The sequence below is a fragment of the Podarcis liolepis genome, assembly GCF_965112155.1.
Source record: "Podarcis liolepis genome assembly, chromosome: 11".
NCBI classification, from domain to species: Eukaryota; Metazoa; Chordata; class Lepidosauria; order Squamata; family Lacertidae; genus Podarcis; species Podarcis liolepis.
The window spans coordinates 7,695,757-7,723,225 of record NC_139565.1 but is presented as its reverse complement, the minus strand read 5'-3'; the positions used below and the strand labels follow the sequence as shown (position 1 = coordinate 7,723,225).

Below are 27,469 nucleotides of genomic sequence, written 5' to 3'. Positions count from 1 at the left end.
AGAAACATTCCTTTGTTAATAGTCTGTGTGTGTGTGTGTGTGTGTGTGTGTGTGTGTGTCTAACTTAAAAAATAAGGTTAGTAGTATTGGATTGCGAATATACTACTTTTTGTGAAATATTTCTATCAATGAGGAGTAACACTGTAAAATACTTAACAGATTGAAATCTGTTATGGAACATTGGGCTGTTTTCCAGACACGACTTTGATTTACTGCTGCTTCTAATTTAAAATAAAATTTCATTTATCTTTTTAAAATAAATTATTATGTATTGTAAGTTTACTGAACAAGCTAAGTTTTGTCATCTTCCCCACCTAAAGGAGCAAAGCCAAGTTTTTGTGAAATTAAATCGCAAAGGAAGTTATTCTTTTCAGCTCAAAGTCATGGTTTTTCCAGTAACAATATAAAATCAATAGTAGCTGGTGTCAGGGAACTGCCATCGGAAGGACAGGAGGTGCAAAGGCTCCCTGAGGTTGAAAGAGACGTAGCAGCTGAAGAGGGAACCAGTAGGGGGCGAGCAGGAACTTCCAGGGAAAGTGAGTCGGAGGGATGGCTCAGAGACGTTTCCAGCGAAAACAGTGGAGAGGTTTCAGGACCTCCTATAGGGACACCCACTCCTCGCCGGAAACTGTCACGCAGAGAGTCCAGAAGACGTGTTTCCGTGAAAGAGCTCTTATGTTGGAAACGTTTCCGAAAACAACCACTTTCGGATTCTACTAGCGATTGACGCAGCCATGCCGGAGGGGCTCCGTCACAGGCAGAGGTTTGAAAACCTGATCAAACTCTGAGGGACTTGCATTTTACGCACAAGCAGCTCATCATCCCATCACAGCAATCCGAAAGTCCCTGAAAGCCAGCTTGTGCAAGCAGCGGCATCATGAGCGACCCAGCCGGAACCGGAGGAGCAGGAGCAGCTGGAGGAGGTCCAAGCCTGGAAGAAAGGTACAGGGCGTTGGAGATCCAGCTTGCCATGCAAACGGCGAGGCTTGAGGAGAGGAGGGCTCAGGATGCAGAAAAGGGAAAGGAGAAAACCACCTCGATCGCCAGAAAGGTGCCAGGATTGGTGCAGAAATTCGGGGGGGATCCCAGAAACTATCATGCCTTTAGAACTGAGATGCAATACGCTCTCAACCTGCAGTATGATGACTTCCCCGACGAGGAATCGCGAGTGGCTTTTGTAATTGGCCATCTCGAAGGGGGGGCGAAGGATTGGGTTCGACCCCTGATGGCAGTGAATAATGAGATCCTAAAGGACACGAGGAAGTTTTTTCGTGCCATGGACCTGATGTTTTCCAGCGACATTGAGCAGGGAGTGGTGCGAAGGCAGTTAATGGCTTGCAAACAGGGGAGTCGATCTGTCCGTGAGTACTGGACTGAGTTTACTATGTTGATTCACAAATTGGGGTGGGACCTATCGGCGGAACCCATCCAGATGCTTTTCGAAGAGGGGCTTTCTTCGGCCGTTAAAGATGAATTGTCCCGGGGGCCAAGGGCCGAGTCTATGGATCAGCTGACCAAATCAGCGCTGGCCATAGGAGCGCGCCAGGAAGCGAGGGCTTTGGAAAGGCGGGAAGGGAAAGGAGAACGTTGGAGGGAACTGCGCATTCCAGACATTCCAGAGCCACCTTTCCCGCCGGCGGAGCCGATGGAAGTTGGAACAGCGCGGGCGCGCGCAGTTTCAAATCCCAGTGAAGGGCGGAAGAAGGAGGGAAAGAGCGCCAAGAAATGTTATCTCTGCCAACAGCCAGGGCACTTTGCCAGAGTCTGCCCACAAAGAAAGGAATGGCAAGGGATGGCAGGAGCTGTTGGGGAGAGGGAGGAAGAAAGCAAGGAGCAAGTAAAAGCCAACGCCTGGCTGCCACCGTTGGGGCACAGCAGCCAGGCCAAAGAGCAGTGAAAGTGCCCACGCCAGAACCACCCAGACCTGCTTTAGTGATAGAAGTGTCACTAGAGCTGCAAAATGGACACCCACTACAGGTCAAGGCGCTTTTGGATTCAGGCAGCTCCTGTAATTTTATGAGTAAGGAGTTTGCAGCTGAGCACCAGATACAGACCATCCCTTTAAGTAACCCCTTACAGGTGACCACGATTGACGGCAGAGAGCTGTTGGGAGGAGAAGTTAGCCAACAGACTGTCCCAATGATAATGAGGGTGGCAAGGCACACTGAACCAATAGCATTTAATGTGGCCACCTTGGGAGGAGCGCCCATCATTTTGGGGATGAGCTGGCTGGCGCTACATGACCCGCTAGTGGGCTGGCATCAGAGGGTGGTCTCATTTGGGTCAGCGTATTGCCTAGAACACTGCAAGCAGGGGAAGGTTCCGGGAGGAGCTGGCGTCACCCTAGCCGGGATGGAAGTAATGGATAAAGGGAAAGTGCCCCCACAATACGCAGATCTGAGCAACGTATTCAGCGAAAGGGAAGCAGACAAGCTGCCGCCGCATAGACCCTTTGACTGTCAAATCAACCTACTCCCTGGGGCTCAACTCCCAGTGGGCAAGCTGTACGCCATGTCTGACAGGGAGATGCAGGAGTTGAGGGAGTTCATTGACAAGAACCTGAAGCGAGGTTTCATCAGAGAGTCACGAGCGGTGGGGGGCAGCCCAGTGTTTTTTGTGGACAAAAAAAACACCGATAAGCCGAGATTGGTTGTGGACTTTAGGGCCCTCAATGCCGTGTCGGAACCCCTGGCTTTTCCGATGCCCCGAATTGATGACCTTTTGACCCGGGTGAGGAAGGGGAAAATTTTTACAAAGCTGGACCTGCGGGGGGCGTACAATCTGATACGCATAAGGAAGGGGGATGAATGGAAGACCACCATGTTCACCCCTTTGGGGGCCTTTGAATACCTCGTTATGCCCTTCGGTCTACAAGCAGGCTCGGCGTGCTTTCAAGCTTTTATGAACCACGTCCTGGGACCTTTGCTCTACAAGAATTGTGTGGCCTTTTTAGACGACGTGTTGGTGTATTCGGAGGATGAGGAGCAGCACGTGAAGGACGTTCGAGAAGTGTTGGGCAAGCTGCAAGCCAACCAGCTGTGGGTGAAACTGGAGAAGTGCCAGTTTCATACCAAGGAGGTGGAATTCCTGGGGTACCGCTTGTCAGACAAGGGATTGGCCATGGACCCAGGCAAGGTCCAAGCGGTACTGGAATGGAAGACACCGAAGACCAAGAAGGATGTGCAAAGATTCCTGGGGTTTGGGAACTTTTATAGGAAGTTCATCAAGAACTTTGCACATTTGACGGCGCCCATCACCGACTGCCTCAGCAGCAAGAAGAAATTTGTTTGGACGGCGGAGGCGGAGCGAGCATTTGAAGAACTAAAAAGGGCTTTCGCCTCGGAAGAACAACTTCTGCATGTGGACTTACGAAAACCCATGAGAGTGGAAACCGATGCGTCCGACCGGGCTATCGGAGCAGTACTTCTTCAACCCGGGAGGAGTACGTTGGAGTGGAGACCTTGTGCCTTCTTCTCGAGGAAGCTGAATAAATCCGAGAGGAACTACACGGTGTATGACAGGGAACTACTCGCCATCCACGAAGCGTTCCGGAGGTGGAGACATTTATTGATTGGGGCACAACACAAGGTGCAAGTGTGCACCGACCACAAGAATTTAGAGTATTGGAGAACAGCTCGAGTACTCAACCAACGACAAGTCAGATGGGCCCAGGAATTTTCCAAATTCCACTTTGAAATTTGTTATGTGCCAGGCCCAGAAAACGTCAGGGCGGATGCCCTCTCACGCAAACCAGAGTATTTGGAGGGGGAGGGGGCAATCGAAGAGAGACATGTCATCCCTGAGGACCGCTGGGTGTGTGGGGCGGTGATGGTGGGGCAACGTGAACTGGTACAGGAAACGGAAAATGATGAATATGCCCAGGATAAGCTCAGAGGTCTCAGGGGGGAGGGCGAGAGCCCCGGAGGTTTTGAGGAAAGAAATGGGGCATTGTATTACAAAGGGGCACTGTATATACCCGAAGGTGAATTGAGGGGAAGAATACTCAAGCAGTTGCACGATAGCCCCACGGCGGGACATTTTGGGCAACACAAGACCATGTGGTTGGTGACCCGGGAATTTTGGTGGCCCAAGGTGAGGGAAGATGTAAAGGAGTATGTAAGAGGGTGTGACCAATGTCAGCGAGCCAAAGGGGAAAGAAGGGCACCGGCAGGGTTATTAGAACCATTACCCACACCAGAACGGCCTTGGGAAGCGGTATCAATAGATTTTATGACGGATCTGCCGAAATCCAAGGGGAAAACAGCCATCATGGTAGTAGTAGACCTGTTAACTAAGATGTGCCACTTTGTGGCATGCTCACATGCAGTCACAGCGGAAGAAACAGCGAAGTTGTTTGTAGAACACATCTTTAGGTTGCACGGCGCCCCCTTGAGGGTGATCTCAGACCGCGGCAAACAATTTACTTCCAGGTTCTGGAGGAAGCTCATGAGCTTGCTGCATGTGGAAGTCAATTTTTCGACTGCCCGGCACCCAGAAACCAACGGGCAGGCGGAAAGAGCAAATGGCATACTCCAACAATATCTGAGGTGTTATGTCAATGACAGAGAGAACGATTGGGCCGAAAAGTTGGCGCTGGCAGAATTTGCCTACAATAATGCGGAGAATGTGTCCACAGGGATGAGCCCCTTTTTGGCTAATTACGGGTGTCACCCCAGGGCTTTTCCAGGGGAGGGAGGGGAGAGATGGAGCGTCCCAGCGGCCGAGCATTTTGTAGAAGAGATGGAAGCGATCCATCAGCAGCTCCAGCTCAACTTAGAAAGGGCCAAGGCACAATATAAGAAGCAGGCAGACAAGAACAGGAGGGAAGGTGAAACCATAAGGGTGGGCGATCAGGTGTGGCTGTCAACCCAAGGGTTGCCGTTCAAAGGGGGCTGTAAGAAATTGAGGCCCAAAAGATTGGGACCCTTCGAGGTCATTCAGCAGGTCAACCCAGTGGCTTTCAAACTCCGGTTACCCAACCACATGAAATTGCACCCAGTGTTCCACAGGTCGTTACTGTCACCATACAGGGGGGGGCGTGCAGGGGAGCACGCCAGGGGGCCAGCCTTGGAAGAAAGGGAACGCAGCAACCATGTAGCGGAAATTCTCTATTCCAGGTGGAAGGGAAATCAGGTAGAGTATTTGGTGGCGTGGGAAGGGGAACCGGAGTCGGAAAACACCTGGGTGACTGCAGGGGAGGTCAATGACGAGGTTTTAACAGAAACGTTCCACCGAAGATTCCCTAGGAAACCACAGCCGGTAGAAAGGTTTAGGAGGGAGTACTTTGGCACCACCGACGAGGAACAGGAAATGGAAGGATTCGCGGAGTCGGATTTGGAAGAGGGAATAGACTCCGATGACGAGGAGTATCGAGAGACGAGGGACAGTAGCAGGTGGAGGGAAGTGTTCGAAACTTCGGACGATGATGAAGGTTCTTTCAGGGGTTTTACTTCCTCCCAGCCCGGAGGGGAGGAGACGGGAGGGGGTGAAGGGGGCCCTGGAGGGGAGGTGGATGTCAGGGAACTGCCATCGGAAGGACAGGAGGTGCAAAGGCTCCCTGAGGTTGAAAGAGACGTAGCAGCTGAAGAGGGAACCAGTAGGGGGCGAGCAGGAACTTCCAGGGAAAGTGAGTCGGAGGGATGGCTCAGAGACGTTTCCAGCGAAAACAGTGGAGAGGTTTCAGGACCTCCTATAGGGACACCCACTCCTCGCCGGAAACTGTCACGCAGAGAGTCCAGAAGACGTGTTTCCGTGAAAGAGCTCTTATGTTGGAAACGTTTCCGAAAACAACCACTTTCGGATTCTACTAGCGATTGACGCAGCCATGCCGGAGGGGCTCCGTCACAGGCAGAGGTTTGAAAACCTGATCAAACTCTGAGGGACTTGCATTTTACGCACAAGCAGCTCATCATCCCATCACAGCTGGCTTCGATTATTAAGAGACCATTATTAACAAACTATTTTTGCAAACCTTGGGATTTGGCTATGTAGCCTCTCCTATGTTACAAGTAGGCAACTTCTCAGTTACATCCTCACCAGTGTATTAACAGATCCAGCAACTGTTTCATAGGAATGCTCAAGGATTTTATTTGTTCTGGATTTTGAAGTGAGGTGACATGATTTACTCTTCCTGGATATATGGCAGATTGGAACATTTTTTTCCTTTGGTTTTTACATATCTCCAAACTTTATGATACAGTTCTTTTCTTTAAAAAGTATCAAGATGTGTATCATGAAATAATGCAAATTTTGTGTAGTTTTTAAACAAAGGCAGTTTGATGCTGAAATGGGATGCGATGAACTTATGAATGAACATGTGCGAAACTGACACAGACTGGAAACAAACTGATCATCCTTCTGTAGTTGCAGCTGTTGCTTATTATGGTGAAAAGCAGAGTCAACTGAATACTGCACGTTCACTTACCTTGAAGTCTGAAATCATCCTACCATTCAGTGTTGCGTTGCTGTTAGCATTCTGAATGTCTTTGTGGTCAGAGTTTAGATTACAATTGAGATACTGTATAGAAAAAACAGGCTGCATAATTTGCCTACAGAAACATTTTTTCACTGAATCAACTTTGTGTTACAAAAAAATTGCCTTGGGGGATGAATGAAGTGCATTATGCAAATAATTCCATATCTTTGTTTTGTTAATTGTTGTTTTACCTTTCAGCTAACCTTCCAGTACCAACTATTGCTGCAATAGATGGCATTGCATTAGGTGGCGGCCTAGAATTAGCTTTAGCCTGTGACATAAGAGTGGCAGGTAAGGCTTTCTCTTTTTTTACAGTAAACACTCAATATTGTAGGAGGTTTGTTTAATTGTTACCAAGGAGAGCTTGTTTTTTCAATACTGAATTTTATGTAATTTTGAACATTAAGATGACACAGTTCTTAAGCTTAGTGTTTTTCTCTCGCTTTGGTAAAGGTTGCACTTTGATTAGGTTCTTACTCTTTGGAGAGCATCTGGAGTAGATAAGCTCACTGTGGTTGGTAACTTTGGCACTGTAGGTAACAAGCTAGTTAGAGGATAAGGGGGCAGGCTTAATGATGCAATCCTGTATATGTCTATATGGGAATAAGTCCCACTGAATTGGACTAATTCCCATATAAGAGTTTATAGCATTTCAGCATAAGATGCTGGCTGGAAAGCCTTTCCCAGGCAGTTGTCTACCTGAATTGCCACGTATTACTTAGTTGTTGGGGGAAATTCAATGAGACTGCAGTCCTGTACATGGAATAAGTTCCATTGAACTACTTGGGGCTTGTTTCTGAGTAGGCATTCACAAGATTAAGCTGAAAGTGCTCTTAGTGTTTCCCTGTAATTCTTGAGAGGAGAAAGAACACTGAAAACAGCACCAACATTGCCAGCTGTTCCTGCTTCACCAGCTTAAAATGGTCCCTTTATTCATCCCCCTGGCATACCATTTTTTCATCATTAAAATATATATACTTTTTTGGCAACGCACATAAAACTGCAAGTGCATATGTTAAATAAGTGTAAGTTGTGAGTTACCTGTACTCCTTTCATTATTTTGCCTTCTTTTGTTTCCTTTTATAATTAGCTGATTGTAAGTCCTTTAATAACAATTAGAGATACTTGGTTCTTAGACAGTTCTATAAACTGCTCTAAACTTGCAGATTAGGGAAGACTACAAATATAATCATTAAGGCGTATCCCTTGACTTTTTAAAATATAATCACTGATCCTGCCCCTTTATACTATTCAAGAATAATAGAATTGCCAGAATCACATCTGGATCCCTGGACTCTTCCTTCAAGGAGCACAAAATAAGTGGGATTGTCCCATTTTATTCACACACACTTTTATTTATTAAAGAGATTTCTTCCCCTCCGCTTCTCACAACTATAATGTGAAAGTAGATTAGGTTGAGAAGCAATGTGTTGCTCAAGGCTACCTAGTCATCATTACAGCTGGGTGGGGATTTAAAGTTAACCTACTTTTAACATGTCACACTGGCTGCCAAAAGATTATGGCAAACACTCTTCTCTTAACAGATCCTGAATGGGATACAAAATACATAACCATGCTTCTCTCTTATGATGGAGATTATTACTGTCCTGTTAGCTAGTCTTCTGCATCCTGCCCATGTCATATGTGTTTCACTTGGTTCACTTGTCAAGCAGATCTGCCTTCTAGCTCGCTATACATATTGTCCTCTAGTCCAAACAATCCTGAGTAGTTGTACGTATATATGGGATTGCACTCTTTCTGTGTTATTGTATTGAAGAAGCCTGGACTAATGAACAAAATACACCCTGTCTGTTGGTTCTGCAGCCCTCCATCTTTCACACAGAAACATCACTGATGTTTAAAAAGAAAAGAAAAGGTGTATTTCACATGACGGTTCCAACTTACAAGCATATTTATTCAGCGTGGTGTAATGTATGCATATTAGGAAGTTCCTGCCTATTGATATCAGGCAGGTGCCTTCGCTGTAATTTTTTATACATAAAAATATACAAATGCTTCTTTAAATACTTTTTTTTAAAAAAAGCAGATTCAGTGCATCAACCGCTTATTTCATATAGGCTTCTTTTTTCTAAAGCCACATGCAAATTTTATAAGAACTAACATTGGTCTGTTTATTTGTTTGTTTGTTTTAAGCTACTTCTGCAAAAATGGGTCTTGTTGAAACGAAGTTAGCTATTATTCCTGGTGCAGGTATGAAATCTTCTCATAGTAATATAATAAGCTTCGGTTGTTAGATGTGTCTTTGGTTTTGTTGGTAAATTAAACCTTTTAAAAATTAAAATGTATTTCTTTTAATATCCTTTGAAACACATCGAAACTATCTCTGGGGTGTTTAAGCAAGGTTTTAGAATCAGCTTATATTTTACACAGAAACTAACTGGTCGCCTCATAGGATGACCTATGTTAGGAGAAAGACAGGGAATATGTGTCCCTGTTAATTTCCCTCTGCCTCTCAGCAGCTTTTGATACAACCAGGGTATATTTCTGGAGCAGCTGCCTGAGTTAGGGCTGGGTGGCACTGCTTTGTGGTGGTCCGGGTCCTACTCAGATGGTCATTTCCAGAGAGTGATGCTTAGGACGTGCTGTTCGGCCCCAGGATAGGTTAAGTTTTCATCACACATTTTTTTAACATCCCTGTTGCTTGGATTCGAACCGCCAACCTTCCAATTAGCAAGCCCCAGAGGCTCAGGGGTTTAGACCACAGCGCCACCTGCTCCCATAAGATGTTGTAGATGAAAATTCTTTATATTTAAATCAGTTTTAGGGGGAAGGAGAACTAGTTTTTGAAGTGAAGAATGGAAATTCACTAGAGAGAGATGATCAGTGGAATCCTGGGCATGTAAGCACTTATCAGGGTTCTGTGTTTTTCTGATTATTATTCCCTTTGGCTGCATAGATGTCCATTACTGGTGGCTAGTTGTTGTCAATATTAAAGGTGTGGTACCAGCTGCTTTATAGAATCACTGACTATTGTCATCTTACTACAGTTTGAAGAAGCATTAAGTCAGTTATAATCCTGTTTAGTTTTATTGGCTAAATGTAAGAGAGAGAGAGAGAGAGCGTGCTTCTGTTGTGTGTGTGTGTGTGTGTATATATATATATGTATGTAGAAAAATTTGGAAACATTTCTCTTCTCCCTACTACAACTGAAGTGTGTAGCATTTTACATTTATCAACCTGACCGATGAAGAGTTTGAGATCTTAATTTTTCATTTTCAGATAATAACAAAAATCTGTATTATCAAATTGAAGTTTGCATATTTCTGTGCAAGATCCAACTAACTGTAGATTCAGGCATCAGAATCTGAGATTTATATAAGGGCTTATTTTTGCAATAAAATGTTGTTTCTCAGCTTTGCCAGTCTGCTGAATATTTGGTTTTGTTTGAATTTAAAATATTAGGTAATAATTATTTTATGTTTCTTTTTAAATAAATAGCCTCCAGGGAAATTGTTAATAGTGTAGAAAGCAGATGTTTGAACAGCCACCCTGGTTTCCAAGTAATTAAACTAAGTATGCACATTTTTAATAGAAACAGGTGGATTAGTTCTGCTTCTGTAAATTACAGAGAACTGTGGTTTGTACATCCTTTTTTTAAAGAAGTAGTTAAAATAAGACTTAATTCAAATGAATCTCTTTTTAATTCGCTTGATAAATATTTCTAGAGATGATGCATCAGAGACACAATATGAATATTGGAGAACAATATTAAAATCTTGGTTTTCAAAGCCTAATCTAATGCATAGTATTTTGATCTGTCACTTGGTATGTGTGAACTAGGGTCAATATACGCTGAAGTTGTAAACCACTTTGTATATATATATTTATAGAAAAGTGGTATATAAATATTTTAAATACACTATCTAGAAAAGCTTTTAGATATGAGTTGTACTTTGTAAGTGAGAGACTGTTAATCTGTAAATGCCTCTGGCCTTCTGGCAAGAAGGACACCTGGCAGTATATACCGTATTTTTTGCTCTATAAGACTCACTTTTTCCCTCCTGAAAAGTAAGGGGAAACGTGTGTGCGTCTTATGGAGCAAATGCAGGCTGCACAGCTATCCCAGAAGCCAGAACAGCAAGAGGGATTGCTGCTTTCACTGCGCAGCAATCCCTCTTGCTGTTCTGGCTTTTGAGATTCAGAATATTTTTTTTCTTGTTTTCCTCCTCCAAAAACTAGGTGCGTCTTGTGGTCTGGTGCGTCTTATAGAGCGAAAAATACGGTACAGTGGTGCCTCGCAAGACGAAATTAATTCGTTCCGCAAGTCTCTTCGTCTTGCGAGTTTTTCGTCTTGCGATGCACGGTTTCCCATAGGAATGCATTGAAAATCAATTAATGCGTTCCTAGGGAAACCGCCTTCAGACCAGGTCCGGGGACAGTCTGTCCCCGGACCTCTTCTGAAGGCTGGGGGGGGGGGGACAAGGGCTTTTCTTCCCACCCCCAGCATTTTAAAAAACCCCGGGACAGCGGAGGACTTCTCCGCTGTCCGGGCGATCTTAAAATGCTGGCGGGCGGCATTTTAAAATCGCCCCGGGACAGCGGAGGACTTCTCCGCTGTCCGGGGCGATTTAAAAGCCCCTGGGAAGGCAGGCAGGGGGGACAAAGACTTTTGCCCCCCGCCAGCCTTCAGAAGAGGTCAGGGGCGAAAGTCTTTGCTCCCCCCCCTGCCTTCAAAAGCCCTCCGGGACAGGCAGGCAGGGGGGAGCAAAGATTTTCGCCCCCCGCCCGCCTTCAGAAGGTGTTCCCTCCCCGCCGCCCGGCTTCGGAGGAGCCTTCCAAAGCCCGGCGGCGGCGGGAGGAGGTGTCCCCGCCCCGCCGCCAGGCTTTGGAGGAGGTCCGAGGACAGTGGGGAAGACGCGCTGCGCTTCCCCGCTGTCCCCGAGATTTCCCTATGGGCTGTCGTCTTGCAAAGCAAGCCCATAGGGAAATTTGTTTTGCGAAGCGCCTCCAAAACGGAAAACCCTTTCGTCTAGCGGGTTTTCCGTCTTGCGAGGCGTTCGTCTTGCGGGGTACCACTGTATTTCCTTTTCCAAACTCTTGCTTGCACTGTGGTTAGAGTAGGTAAGATACAGCAGAAGTCTTCATGTACTACTCTTAAACCAAATGTGAAAGAATTTAGCCTCTGTGCAAGCAGGAGGATTTGGGAGAAAGGCAGGCGCTTAATGTGCATTTGCTGAGATTTGGGGGGGGGAGTAAGAAACATAATGATTTGTTCCTATTTATAGTCTTTTCTACCTCCCAAATGAAAGCAAGCCCCAACCCCACCCAAGCCTATGGACATGGCAGATGATGGCGGGGGTGGGGGTGATGGGAAGCAATTGGTGGAAACCACATTTGGAGGCTTGCTGGCAAGCCAAGGTAATATTTGTGACATCCTGATTATGAAGCTTTTGTTAGATTAACCCCGACCTCTGAATAAGGGTTTATTTGTACACATTTGTGTGTAAAAAGTAAAGTGAAACATTTTTCAAACTGCTGTGTGCTTATCTGTATACTAGTAAATGTTAACTTCTTGAGTAAAGTAAGACCAGCTAGTCGGACTTGTTTCTGGTTGAATTATATCAGCAGCATCTCTTAAATGACATGTTATTCCTTAATGTTTGCAGATCTGTCATTATGGACAGATGCCTGTGTTCATATTATTCACCATGCTATTCCCACAGACGTCTTGAGAACAGTGGACTTAATTATTATTTTTCTAAAACTTTTTCTCAGTTTAATAAAGTAAAGCAATTTTTGTGCTTTTTTTAAAAAAATGGGTTTAGTTTGACTCCAAAATTGGATTATAGAAAAATATTTTAAACATGTTATTGTCCCTAAAAGTAAAAATTTGAATCATTGATTTTTGAGGCTATGTATTGGAATGTGAAAATAGTATAAAATAGCTTTTTTTAAGTGAAAAATCAGAATAGAAAGCTTGTGTGTGTGCAAGTAAGCACTCCCCTTGGGATCTGTGTGCTTTAGTCAGTCAAGCCTGGTGCCCCCAGGAACTTCAAAGGCCCCTCATGGATCTGACCCAGCAGTGCTGCCACTTGCTGCCCCTGGATGGCTGTTTCAGCAGTGGGCATGCGCCAGTCCTGCTTTTGAATGGGAGTGTGTGTGTGTGGGGGGGGTTCAACAGCTGCTTACAGGATGCTAGTATTCTGCTACATGAAGACTTTCAGCTAATCTACTTTCATAGGACGATTTTCCGTTCTTTTCCCACCCCATTGAAAGTAGGTCACTGGTTTGGGGCGCTGGTCCAAACTATGAGATTTATTTGGTGGTCAAAACACACAGTCATAGAAATAATGATGCACTGGCAGCAAGGCCACTTCTTATTTCATGAACATAACACCAAGTGCCCTAGAAATAATTTAACCATTGGCCTGTTACTAATTGCAGTCCATCATTGCTACATGTCTGGAAATAGTCGTCTTGTTAGCTGATTATATTCCATCTTTGTATACTCTACATAGGGTATTTGAGTCTTATGAAAGAATCATTCTTATGGCAGCTTATAAAAAGCAGCTAGCTGCTTGATTAGAGCAAAATTATTGTTAGTGGTGCATAAGATTTATGCTCTCACTATATTTATCTTGGGAAAGTGTTCTTGGTGCTTTTTTAAACGTATAGATGCAGTATTAAGAGTGGTTGGAAAGCCATAAATTACACAATACTGTACAGTGGTACCTCGCAAGACGAATGCCTCGCAAGACGAAAAACGCGCAAGACGAAAGAGTTTTCCATTTTTTGAGTCGTTCCGCAAGACGAATTTCCCTATGGGCTTGCTTTGCAAGACAAAACGTCTTGCGAGTTCTTGCGAGTTTGTTTCCTTTTTCTTAAAGCCGCTAAGCCGTTAATAGCCGCTAAGCCGCTAATAGCCGTGCTTCGCAAGACGAAAAAACCGCAAGACGAAGAGACTCGCGGAACGGATTAATTTCGTCTTGCGAGGCACCACTGTATTGAACAAAATCCTGTATTAAACACAACCTACCTTGTGGAATTGCCTTGAGTTTCTCACCACTCATTGTATTAAATAGCATGGTACGTATCAGAGGTGGATTTAGAGCAGCAATACTGGTTCCGCTGCTTTGGGTGCTGAGGCTAGGGGGCATCGCAACTATGACATACTGGTACTGTGAGTAGAAGAAATACAATATGTTGTTTATTCCGTAGCTACGAATTTCTTAGTTGTACTCTTTACTTGAATTATAACCTGTACAATGGTACCTCAGGTTAAGTACTTAATTCGTTCCAGAGGTCCGTACTTAACCTGAAACTGTTCTTAACCTAAAGCACCACTTTAGCTAATGGGGTCTCCTGCTGCTGCCGCGCCGCCGGAGCACGATTTCTGTTCTCATCTTGAAGCAAAGTTCTTAACCTGAAGCCCTATTTCTGGGTTGGTGGAGTCTGTAACCTGAAGCATATGTAACCCGAGGTACCACTGTACTGCTTTAACTTTTGATTTATTTTTGAATAGCTGTCTTTAGTTGTATGCCCTACTGTGCTTTTCTCCTTAATGTGCCTTAACTTCTGGTCAGGGTTAGATTTAGGTTTATTTTCATGGAGAATAATTTGAGGTGCTTAAAAACTGTTCATATACGTATTTGGTGAAAATTAGCATGGTGGAGCCCAGACTTGTGAAAGAGTTGAGTGCCCAGATGCCAGTATCTTCCTACATACACAAAAGCGTAAGGCTTCCCTTAGACCAGAGTGGCTGGGGAGTGGTTAACCAGTGGCTTTCCATTTGTTGCTGAATTACAACACTTGTCGCCGCAGCCAGCATGGCCAATACTCAGGAGTGATAGGATTGTTGTTCAGCAACAGCTGGAGGGACACATGTTAGCCACCCTGCCCTAAAAATCTGTAATCTGCCTACTCTAGGACTTTCCAGTGTCAGTACGAACTCTACAGTGACTGCAAGATTGCAAACCTTACTAAAGGATTTGCCACAATCTGGGCTGGGAGTGCGTCCATCAGAACTCCCAACTGAGAACTGCCATGGAGGTGCTACAGGAACTGGAAGAATGTGGGACTGTCCTAGTCTGCAAAAGTGCTTTCTGCTCTGCAGGAAAAAAAGGAATTAAAGGAAGAGAGGAGTTTGCAGCCTGCTTGGTGCCAGTTTCCAAGCCACAAGTGAATATTATGGGGTTTTTGGGTCCTGTTTCCCCAACCTGCGCTGTTCTGGGAGGAAGGAAAGACGTTTAAAATGGTGAGAATGTTGAGGGATGTTGGAGTAAATATTTGACTAATTGCTGAGTCAGTTACAGTTAAAAGATTATTCTCCACCTCCATTGTTTCTTGAGATGGAGCTAAACAGTAATAATCCCCCAACCTCTAAATGGCAATGGTGCAGAGGATTTGAATGTCCACTGCTTCTTTTATTTCCATACTGACTTATCCTAATTGACTATTTAGTGGATTAAGAATTAGTGGAAACGTAATTGTCATGCTGGGGCAATCGAAATGTTTGCCACAATTGGAAACTTGCACTTTTAGGTTTAAAAATAAAGTAGCATTGTTTTAAAGAAATATAGCCTTCCTATTCCATTCAGTAATGTCGCACTATTAAAAAATTAACAGTACTCATCTGCAATATCTTGATGGATTGTCTATTCTAAGTAGTTACTTTATATACTGGGTGTAACTTCCTTTTTCTGATTGCGGTTGGCAGGAAGTACACACTTTTTGTACATTATCACTGCAGATCCTGCAGCAGATACACTATCAGATTGTGCTTGATTGAAGCTGATATGACTCTTTAGAAGGCTTACTGGCCTGTTGCTTAATAATAACTAGAATTTGCACCTATATCTGTTGGGCCAAATACCAGCTTCTGTGTTTCTCTTAATTATTGATGAGAGAGCTGCTTAATGTATTAAAAGTGAATAGGTGGATTAATCCATAGGTATTTATTCTGGTACCACATCAGTGTCTTTGTATTTTGTTTGCTTTCTTTAAAAAAAAATCTGTGCTAGGATGTTGGTTGCTGGGTAGTTGTGACCTGATAGAAGAGCTGGGCATTGCCATTCCACACATATAGGGAGATTCAAGAATGAGGCTAGGCGATTTTGTGGCTAAAGATTCCATTGGCTTGAGCTTCTCTTCGAATGCTGATTTGCTTTTGGTTGGTGTCATAGAGGCATCTTGCCCATTTTGTTGGATACTTCTTCGTTTGTTCAGACTGAGAGCATAGACAGAATCCTTGAAGAGATCAAGCATATCCTGTGTGTACTCAGGCCATGAGGCAGGTCTTCTGAACCTGTGAAGTTTGCTTTTGAACCAGGTTCAAATGACCTGCAACATCACCAATGATTTCTGTACTTAAAATTCCTCCCCTTGGAAATTTCAAGAATTATGCATACCGTTCTAGGGAGGCCTCCTTCCATTGCAAATATATTTTGTTTCCAGTAATATAAAGGCTCATTTACCATTTTGACAGAACAACATGATTTTCAGCTTCTTGTTCCTGTATAGGTAACAATAGTCTAGACTGCAAGCTGCGCCTGTTTCACAGATTTTTGTATATTTTAAGTATTTTTGGAAATCTGAGAGCAGGTACCTGTTGGCTGGTTTAAGTGGACAGATGAAGTTTGGCCAGTTAAGTGTAATGCGTAGCTGGGTTCCTTTTAATTATTGTACGCCATTCTGATAACCCTTATAGTGGCCGATGTGGGGTATAAATGTTTGTTAGTGGCAATGCTTGGTTAAGCTAAATTACTGCAGAATCAACGTTTGCACTTCCTCTCTTGCTTTTCCTAAACCACAGGAGGGACACAAAGGCTACCACGCACAATTGGAGTATCTTTGGCAAAAGAACTTATCTTTTCTGCACGTGTAGTTGATGGTGAAGAAGCAAAATCAATAGGATTAGTCGGTCACGCCGTGGAACAGAATGACGCAGGAGATGCTGCTTATAGAAAGGCGTTAGCTCTGGCAAAAGAATTTTTACCTCAGGTACAATCCAAATTGAGAGAGTTGTTTAAATGAGCAATTACTTTTCATTGAAGTGGAGTGGAGAAAAGAACTGGGGGAAAGCTAAAAACGTGATTGCTACAAACTATAATTAAATACCATAATTATTAAACAAATAGAAACCCAGATTTATCAGTTCCTCATGGTACTACTTGAGAACTTTCTTAAGCATTTCCTCCTTCTGCCATTATTATACCTGTGTTTTAAATCCATATGTATTTTTGTTTGTTGTAACTCTTACAAAGTTTAAGGCTAAATTTTAAAGATTACTGTTATGTTTAAACCTTCCATGCATGTTATCCATGCCTAGCCATGTTTGTTTCTATGAGGCTGTCAGTAGAATTCTCACTATGGCAATTTTTTGTTATTTCTTTGTCTCTAGAATTTCCTATTCAGTTTTCCAAACTAAAATCTACAGATTCTCTGCATGAACAAAAAGTATTGAACAGGCACTTTGTAATTGGAGGCTCAAATTCTAAACACAAGCAAATTCCATTAACTGATGGGATTTGCATGCATGTAAATGTGTTTAGGTATGTAGCTTTACATATTCTTTAAAAAATGTATTTTATACATATTTATAATGAATTGTCTATTTCGCTACTTTCTGGTCTTGCTGTACAGAATGGCATTGTGGTTGAAAATTCTAGTATAATTCACATGACTCAAGAGAGCACATTTAAGGATTCATCTGCATTATCAATTTTGCTATATCTACCAGTTGTTTTCCACCAGATACACCCCATTCACAATTCAAATAATGGTAGTTGCTCTTTACGTCACCTTAGTAATGCTTTGCCAATGCTGAAAGCAAAGTAAAGGGTTCATTTGATAGTATACCGACATTTTCCAGTTTCTTCTGTTTGTCCAATACGGTCATAACCTGTTTTGATCTATAGCTTGTGGTTATCAAGGAGAGAGCTTAACCACAAGCTGAGGTTAAAAACAGCATGCTAAACCAAACCACTCAGCATGTCATGGAAGTAAAAATTGGACGAGCAAAAGTGGCTGTAAGCTTCTCCCTGGGAGCCTGTAAGTTTGTGTGTTGTGATAGACCATAGTTTGGCTTACCATGATGTGCAAACCAAGCCATTGTTTGCTGTATTTGTCCAACTGTATCAATCAACCAGTGTACTCAAAAGCATTTGTAGAATAACCTGGATCTGTAATGAGTCCATCTAACAGCTTTTGTCCCACTGAGACAAGCAGTTACACTTGAGTCCAGCTAATGCTGGTTGTAGGAAGTACTTTCCAAATCTGTGGCTTGCTTTATGCTCCTTCCTGTCTGATAGTGTTTAATGAAACTTTGCTATCGCGGCAAACTTGTGCAATCTAAAAAGGCATGCAGTGCACCATGCTAAGGTATTATGAATGCTGAAAGTAACTGAAAATAGGAGGTTACGGCATGGAACATGCCCACTTGATCAAAGAGTAGCTCAGATCATGTATGTAAAGAACACATTGGGGGAAATTATGTGAGAATGACGTTTGAGATTCATAGAATGTTATGCACTAAATGTAACCAGAATAAGAAAGATAGTTACAAGATAACAGAAATGATTAATACACTTGTAATTTATGAGCTGGTAGAGTGTTTAGTTTTAAAACTAAATAAACTTTCACTTTCTTTTTTTAAATTTCAGGATATTTATGCCACTTTTCAGAGTAAATAGCCTCAGAACTCACAAGCTGTATGATGAAAACAATTCAAATACAAAACAGTATGTGTTTGAGCTTAACTAGCAGCATAAAATACACACTAGTCCAGTTTAACAATCCAGATTAAACCAATTAAACACTTTAACAGCAGCAACTTACCTTCCTGCCCTATCTAAACACATGTCAAAATTGAAAAGCCTTCAGAGTCCATTTAAATAGGGAAGGAGCCAAACATAAAGCTTCTGGGAGGAATCACACAGATACTGGGCCACCATACAAAAGGTCCTGTCTCTTGTGCCTGCTGATCTAATTTGCAATGGTGACAGGTAAGTTATCAGGTGCCAGTCAGGTATTTGACCAACAATGCCAATACATAAAATTGGACTCAAAAGTGAACAGGTAACCAATGAACCAAACACTTTGCCTTGAAAAGCCTTCAGCTGGCTGCATTCCATACCAAAGGAAGTGTATTTAAAGGTAGCCCCACATAAAGCTCAATACAGTAGTCATGTTTGTAGGTAAGCTGGGCATGAGTATTTGAGGCAAAGTCCTCCCCCTTTTCTAGTTAGAGTCATATCCCAAGCTAGTAAAAGGCATTTGCAGTCACCAGCATCCACCAATGGTGCTGAGTCCAGAAGAACTCTGAAGCTGAGTACAGTGGTACCTTGGTAGTCGAATGGCTTGGCTCTCGAACAAATTGGCTCCGGAACACCACAAATCCAGAACTGAGTGTTCCGGTTTGCGAACGTTTTTCAGAAGCCGAACATCCGATGCGACTTCTGAAGCTTCCGATTGAGTGCAGGAAGCTCCTGCAGCCAATCAGAAGCCACGCCTTGGTTTTTGAACCGTTTAGGGAGTCGAATGGACTCCCGGAACGGATTAAATTCGAGAACAAAAGTACCACTGAACTTGATTTTTCAAAGAGAGTGCAGTCCCATCCCATTGCCAACCTCTAGACAAGTTTTCAAATACTACTGAAGGAGTGTTAAGCTATATATGTTATAATGGTTGTGGAAACACTATTGGAAGAGTTTGTGCAATGTTAAATTGGTATATTTGATAGCAGTTCTTACAGCTCTTATGTTTTCAAGAGCTTGTGTAAACTATCCTTCAGGCAGAAAATCATATTTGGATTTAGTTTCATTTTCCTCATACAGTGCCTCTGGCATGAGATATAAAAAAGCACTTCCTTGAACAGCAGACACAACCAGTACGTAGAACTGTTGAGCTCAGGATGCCAAAATTATGAGGTCCCAAACACTTACCCCAAAATGTGCTTGTGTTCTTTGGGGTTTTCCCAAACGTCTAGCAGAGTAGTGAAAATCTGGCTCTTCTCACAGTAATCAATACTACTGTCAGATTCTGAGAATGCTAAAGTGAGCCATTAAGCTATTTTTCTTTTATTACAAATCCTCCTTTGTGTGTGGAAAACTTAAATTGAATATATTTTTAATTTTAGGGACCAGTAGCAATGAGAGTTGCAAAACTGGCCATCAATCAAGGAATGGAGGTAAGAGAACATGTTTGTGCCTGCTATCTCAGTTTCGTTATTTAAAACATTTATATTACCCAGCTCTTCAGCAAAAAAAAGGCTTCCAGAACAGCTTCCAGATAAATAAAAAGCAAGATGTTCTCTGATCTCATGCTTGCAATATAGACATGACACAGAATGAAAGAGGAAAAAAGCAAACTCTGGAATCTTATAGTTATATTACTGGGTAAAGTAGATGTGACAGAAGCCCAATCTGATGTTGGTTAAAGCAGATGTGGGGAAATTGTTTCAAGTGCATTAGTGGTAGGGAAGTATGCCAAACATTTCCTTTGAAACTGCTTCTCCCATCATTTTTCTTTGGCGGGCGTTGCTTATTGTCTCTGACGTCCATTGGAATGGAAGGTTTTGGCACTTCCTCGCTGCCCACCTTCGCAGCAACTTTAATTCTGACCTGCACACACATACCCTGGGGATTGGCAGCAAATTTTGACATGCAGCTATCTTCAGCCTTCAGTTTTAACCAGAGTCCTTTTTGTTGGGGATAACCCAGACTGAAGTTCCTGGGTGTCAGAAAAGGTTATTTATGTATGCAACAACTGTGGCTCATTTGTTAGCCCCCAAATGGAAAGTGAGCGAGGTCCCAAATAAGAGGATAGGCAACTTAAGTTGACAGAATATGCACAACTTGCAGACTTAACATATAGAATAAGAGAGCAAGACATACATTTAAAGAAGACTGGGAAACATTTATTGAATACATGGAAAATAACTATACAGCTGAAAACGCTGGCAGCACTAAGATAAATTCAACAGAGTAAATAATTTTTGATGGCTGTAAAAGTGGAAAACTGATTTTGAATGGTTATAGTAAAATATGCAGGGATGTATGATATGTAAAACGAACCAAGAAATCTAAAATAAAGGTACCTATGAAAAGAACTCTATTCCAAAGTCTTTTGGGATATCATGTTGCGGTGCATAAACACACTTTTATGTGCTCAGCACAGTTATTTGTAAGATTTTCTTGAAACCAAAACCCACAAATTGATTTCCTAAACTGTTTTTTAAATATCCCTGGGTCTAAATGGAGACTGCTTCTTGCTGCATTACATTTCACTGTCTTTCACTTACCTTTGTGCGGTACCTGTTCATAAACACTGGACTGCTGGGCTCAGGTTTTCATTATATTGTTATAGTAAGGTTACCAGAGGGACGCGGGTGGCACTGTGGGTTAAACCACAGAGCCTAGGACTTGCCAATCAGAAGGTCGGCGGTTCAAATCCCCGCAACAGGGTGAGCTCCCGTTACTCGGTCCCTGCTCCTGCCAGCCTAGTAGTTTGAAAGCACGTCAAAGTGCAAGTAGATAAATAGGTACTGCTCCGGCGGGAAGGTAAACGGCGTTTCCGTGCACTGCTCTGGTTCACCAGAAGCAGCTTAGTCATGCTGGCCACATGACCTGGAAGTTGTACGCCGGCTCCCTCGGCCAATAAAGCAAGATGAGCACCGCAACCCCAGAGTCGGCCACGACTGGACCTAATGGTCAGGGGTCCCTTTACCTTTAAGGTTACCAGATTTCTTTCAATGAATACGTAGACATTTATTGTTACGTACATGTGAATGCTAAGAAAGCTGTAAATCAGGGGACTGTCCCTGGGAAACGGGGACACCTGGTAACCTTATTTATAGAACGGGGGGGGGGGTGTCCCCCTAAATTCTAAAATTAATAAATGCTAGGATTTGGAACTATTTGTAATATGAAGAGAAAATATAAGCTGCAAAGGAATTCCTGGGTAGCCTAGTCAGACTAGGGCTGTTAAGAGAACCATTGTGAGTCCTTTACAAGACAGGGTGTGACCAGAGACTGGAGATTTGAAAGGTTATCAGGCTAACTGCTCTGGCAGAGGGCAAGGGGCTATTGGGAAGAAGGGGAAGATCCATCTTGGCGAGGGAGAAGGAAGGACTGCCTGCAATGTTTTGGTCCATGTAAGATCTGGACCCCCTCCATGCAGACTGAAGGTGTAAATATGTGGATAAAGCCGTATTTCTTAAAGCGCGACTGTCTCTGTTGTGTCTTCCATTCTCCAAAGGGACACAGACCCTGTGTGGGTGCCTGAGATTCCATGCGCTCTTGCCATGACTTGGACAGGCACTGGGCTTTTCTAATACAGTTTCTGTTTTTGTAAAATAATACTGAATTTACCAATTTTACCTCCAAATTGGATGTAGTAGACATAATGTAGGATCATAAAAATAACCAGAACACAGGATCAAATGTTTAGCTTCCACTCAAATTAGCCAATTTTCCATACCCACTTGTGCAATTTCAACATAGTAAAATGCTGAAGGAAAATATCACCCTGCAATGATGATCAAATATGCCAAAGCCTGGTATGTGCAAACTCGTATGTAAACATGAAATTTGGACCTAAGATACTGCAGAAATGTTTCTCAAGATAATTACTTTTGTTACTTTTTTCTGAGAATTTGTTTTTTTTTAATGTCACCAGCAGTGATTATGGTGTAAAAATCTTTTTACTACATTTCATGTATCGGTTTCATAGGTGGACCTGCTAACCGGTTTAGCAATTGAGGAAGCTTGTTATGCTCAGGTATGTACCTCAAATTTGTGTAAAAAAACAAAACCCCAGAATGAAAAAAAAATCCACCTGTGTCAAAGATTGTAAGTATTTCTCCATTTCTAAATGTAAGTAGTCAGTGACTTGCATTTTCATTATCTTAGGCCTAATATAAAGTTTACTTTTACCATTGATAGTGCTAATGTTTGTTAATTCAGATCTGGAAATACCCGTCAAGCATTCAATATTTTTGTGAGAATAATAGATACATTGTTTATGCATTATGCTGAATGGATGAATCACACACTTAGTGTCTCCCTGTTAAAATGAATGGTAAATATTCCCATAAGTTACTAAAGCTGGGTTGGGCAACATGGTGCACCTCAAGTGTTGCTGGACACCCTACTTCCCCAACTAGCATGGTCACCAGGATTTTCTGGGCCTAGAAATTAGATTGGACCTCTGCTGCATCCACCAAATTTGCATGGTTTTTCTTCTTTCTTGCAGGTGGGGTGGAGGCCAAAAATAAAACAAGAGTCACAGACAAGTAACAAGCTGTCTGACAGGGTGTATGTAGGTGAAACATTCTGTACTAGAATAAGATTAAAATAGTTGAATTTCTTTCTGGTCAAAGGCACAAGAGCCCTACTCTCACACCATGAAATTTGATGCATTTGGCAGGTTTAATCTATTCTGGAGTGCCTGCAAATTCCACCCACATCTGTCAGAAGGGGGAAATGTCATAGTTGTTTTTTGCTCTCCATGGTGGGAAACAGAACTTTTATCTCAATGAAGAAGGTGCTTCATATGTAAAATATGACTTGAATCAGACAGAGCACAGAGCGACTGGGAATATAGACTGAGCACAGAGTGACTTAGGCTGCATTCTAAAGTGACAGGTACAGATCTGAATTTTTTTGGCCAGAGCGCACCCCTAGAATATATATTCAGGCTTGCTTCAGTCATGAGCTGGAGTTTCTTGGCCAGAGTTCTTCTTTCATTCCATAGCAGTCTGGCATTGTCACCTTTACCATGCATGCAGATTTACCCCTAAACTGAGCTCAGTAATGAGGCTAACTTTTGCTTCTACTGGGTTGAGCCAAAATCAGCTTCTTTTAGGTAAACTCATTCTGTTGTCAAGTCTGGAAAATTTCACAGTCATGAAAGTTCTTAACTTTGCAGCAGGTACCAGATTTAGGAAGCCATTTCTCAGCCTTCACGCTTATGGCAAAATAAGTGTTTGCATGTTCCTTCATCAAGATAATCTTAGTGTAGAAAGAGCATATTGGGAACTGCTCTCAATGTGCTAGCCCTTCCACTGGTTTAAATCAACAAAAGAGTGACTACAGAGAATTGTGATTGATTTATAACAGCTGCAGGTTTCCTTAGCTTTCTGAATGCATATTATGAATTGAACTTGACAGCTCTAGAGGGTGAAGGTGTGTGAAAATGAGACTTAACTTTAAATGTGGGCACTGAGAATGATTTTTGTTCATTGCAGACTATTCCAACAAAAGACAGAATTGAAGGTCTTCTTGCTTTTAAAGAAAAAAGACCCCCTCGCTACAAGGGAGAATAGAAAAAACAACACCAACAGAACATACGCCTTTAGAAAAACAAATGAAATACACATACTACAGGAAAGACTTTTCAGCTGTGTTGTTTTGTTGTTTTTTTGCTTCAGAACCTGGAATATCACAACCAGGAAAGTAAATGTTAACCACCCATACTTTGATCTATAATGTATTCAGATGCATATTTACCCTTAACAATTTCTCAAAACTTCTGTGTGTATTTTTGAGGTCATTGAGTTATACAGCACTTTATTCCATATATTTGAATTGCATTCCTTATCAGATAAATATATTGAATGCCTAATACAGACAAAGCTTAAGAGAACATCAGATGTACAAGTCTTCTGCCGTTGAAACAAAAAAATAAAATTCTGCACACCCAAACATGTGAAATGGACTGCATAAAGTTTCTAAATGAAACTTTCTTTAGACTAAAAATACCATGCTTGTTCTCTACTTGAATGTATAAATTAGAGTTAGCTGAATTGATGAGGCAAAGCAACTGGGTGGTCAGCTGTTCATATAGTCTGTTGGTATATGAAATCCATTTGGAAACTTTTTTGTGGTGTTGCATAGTTGTAAAAGGGTGATTTGCTATATTAATGCCATTGTGCTAAAGTTCAGCTTTAATCCAATTTTAATAATAAAATAGACTGAACTTAGATTTCCTCTCAGAGCTATTTGAGTGCAACACGACATAGGTCATGAATTGTGGTATTTTCACACCTGATGCCAAATGGACCTTGGAGCTACTTTTTGGCTAGTAGTGCACATGCATGAGTATTGTCAATGTAGAATAAAGAGCCTCATAGAATAATGTTAAAATATTTGTAAGGACTGTCTTATACAAACACAAAAATCATAACCACCATTATAGCTTGATAGTAAACATGTCTACTCTAAAGTTGTCACCAGAAGGTTTGCTTAAGGCCATAGCTAAGTGTCATGTGGAAGCACATTTCAATTGATGTTGTACATGAAATAAGCTAAGGGGGAAATGAAAATTGTGAAAAGCAGTTCTTTTGCAGCATTGTAGAAATCATTTCTACATTTGGGCTTCTGTTCAACTAAGTCCTACTCAGAATAGACCCATTGCAAATCATTAATCTTTAAACTTATTCATGTCCGATAACTGGTGGGAAGGTTGGCCCATTTCCTGAGATAATCAGGACCCGTACTATTAGGTAAATATGAGAATTGGACAGGAATGGCATATTCATTCAAAACGTTTCCTTTAAAAATGTATATCATTAAACCCTATTTAATGTTTACAAATGTATTCCTTGTCATCAAAACCCACAGAAACATCGCTATATGCATTCTCACACATGACATGGAAAAGTCCAAATACGAAAGGGCTGCCATATTTGATCTCTGCTATTTCCAAAGTGGCTCCGCATCTGAAAGTAACTGGTGGTGAAACATTTATCTACAAATATATATTAGAAACCTGCTAAAGACCGTCTTATAATAATGTAACACCTAGCACCCTAAATAGGAAGATGCCTAAGTTCAAATATATTTAGAACTTCAGGTTCAGCGTGGACTGTTTGTATCTCACTTCGTAAACAATGCTTCTGCTGCTGCTGCTGCTAATAAAAAGTCTCAGCTAATGACATCCTTTTTAAAAGTTACTCAGTAGCAGCAGGCACAGAACTAGAAATGCCTCCTCAACATCTCTTTGGAGCAGGTCAATTTTGTGTCCTCTCTGAAAAGCTGTAAGAACTATATCACTTCAGATGAGTTGTTCCCTAATCTTGGGAGCATGGGGGGGGGCGCATATTTAGAGCAGGGTCTGACTTAGAGACCGTATATAGGAACTGGGTTAACATGGGGAGAATTTGTATTCAAAGAATATGCATCCCAGGGCATTGAGGATTTCAAGGGGAATAACTCACTGCTTGAATTCAGCCAGGAAGCTAACAGCCAGTGCAGTTGCTGTAGAATAGGATGAATTGTGTTCCTGCCACCCTGTATCCAACAGGAGCCATTAGTGGCGTTTTGTGCTAGATGAACATACAAGACAATCCAAGCCACGCATAAAGTGCATTACAGTAGACTGCTCTAAAGGTTATGAAAGCACAGATTGGTGCGTCAAAATCCCTCTCTACAGGAAGGGGTGTAGCCTTCGTAGGCAGATAAAGGCGATAAAAGCTGCTCCTGAGTAACACCTGCTTCCCAAGGAGGGAAATAGAACCCATGGGCACTTTATGCTGCTAATCTTATTCAGAACACTAGTAAAGAGACCTTTCTCTGGATTCAGTTTTATCCTTTTTAACCAGATCAGTTAAACCACTGCCTCCAAGCGTTGGTTTAAAACTGTTTGGCCAATACCCAAAGTTGAATGCTAAGCCTTTGGAGTGAGACTACTACTGCCCCCGTTGTGTAATTCTTACGTTCTAGGATAAGATTTAATTTATTAATATGACTTATTTCAAGTATTTCAAAGAAACTTATCATGTGGCATTGTCTGCTGTTAAAGTAACACGGCATGCATGTGGTTACATTTTAGCTGTATGGTGGTAAAAGCTGATCAATATGAAATGCAAGAGCTCATTAAAATTAACCTTCAACTATATAGCTATATGAACATTGATTATATATGGTGCAGTGGGTTTATCATTTTGCTGGCTGATGAATCTGCTAGGAAGATCATTTCATGTGTTATAGTTTTTAAAGTAAAAACTGGAGCAATTCCTGACAGTTAAACAAAGCTCCTTATTTTGTTTTGTCTCTAAAATTTTTGAAATGCTATTCTTAATGTGCAAGTTGTAATTTAATATGATCCTGCACTCAGTTATGCACACTTAAGTCCATTCACTTAAGTGGGACTGAGCCTGTCTAATTGATGCAGAAATAATATAAATTCTGTGTGGAATGTCTCTGCTTATTTCATCAAGATTACTGGTAGGATGTCAAAATATTGACTAGATAAAGTGAAACTTTTGGGCATTGTCAGAACACTTGTGTTTTTAATTATTATTGATTTTAATATAAGGAAATTATTTGTCCATTACATTTATTTTTCTCAGGGGAAATTACCTTTTTCCGGTATTTAACTACCTCCTGTCCTTTCTTTGTATTTGCTTGTTGCCTTTGTTAATTCTGATTATTGCTGAGTATAAAAAGATTGTAGTACTTACTGAAACTAATTTCAGAGGAAAAACCACACAGAAAATTCATATTATATTAAAGGGAATGAAATTCTATCAAATCACATTCATATTGTTTTATTTGTAGCATTTCTAGCAACCTTTTTCATAAAACTCTAAAATTGGAGGACGTGCTTCTCATCATAAGAACACGTTACCTGCTTTCTTATTCACCTACTGGATTTCAGTGTTTCCAGGTCATTGTATTTATTAAATTTTATTTCTGTCTTCTCATTTTTTGGCTCTGCACATCAGACAGTAATAACTTGTGTATATCTCCCTTTATGTTGGTATCTCATTCACCGTGAGTAATAGGTGTGATTAGCCTATTGGCATGAAAATCATGTTTGTAAATGGTACTTCAGATCCAGTGATCCTGTTCTATGAATAGAATGCACTTGGTACTGATTCTCTTCTCGCACATTTGCAGACACTGATCTTGAGACAATTTCAGAGGTGGAGGTTAAATGGGGTGGGGGAGAGTGGCAATTCCACTCCTATAGCTGATTCTTTGAGTTGTGCTCCTATAGCTGATTCTTTGAGTTGAAGCCATCTCCTTAAAG

General features: G+C 41.9%; 1 protein-coding gene across 3 annotated transcripts in view; it reads left to right on the top strand.

The window, feature by feature from the left end:
- The window catches only part of AUH (AU RNA binding methylglutaconyl-CoA hydratase), a 38,136-nt gene extending 10,996 nt beyond the window's left edge, over positions 1 to 27,140 (top strand). For 2 of the 3 annotated variants that reach the window (XM_083465023.1, XM_083465024.1), the window contains 6 exons: positions 6,674 to 6,766; positions 8,630 to 8,686; positions 16,248 to 16,435; positions 19,572 to 19,622; positions 22,166 to 22,213; positions 23,682 to 27,140. In XM_083465023.1, coding sequence (XP_083321149.1) covers positions 6,674 to 6,766; positions 8,630 to 8,686; positions 16,248 to 16,435; positions 19,572 to 19,622; positions 22,166 to 22,213; positions 23,682 to 23,759 — 515 coding nt within the window. In that variant the 3' untranslated portion in view covers positions 23,760 to 27,140. Of the gene's footprint in view, positions 1 to 6,673; positions 6,767 to 8,629; positions 8,687 to 16,247; positions 16,436 to 16,835; positions 16,987 to 19,571; positions 19,623 to 22,165; positions 22,214 to 23,681 lie in introns of all 3 variants that reach the window. The other variant, XR_014516951.1, reaches the window with a different exon arrangement.
- The last annotated feature ends 329 nt before the right edge of the window (positions 27,141 to 27,469 follow it).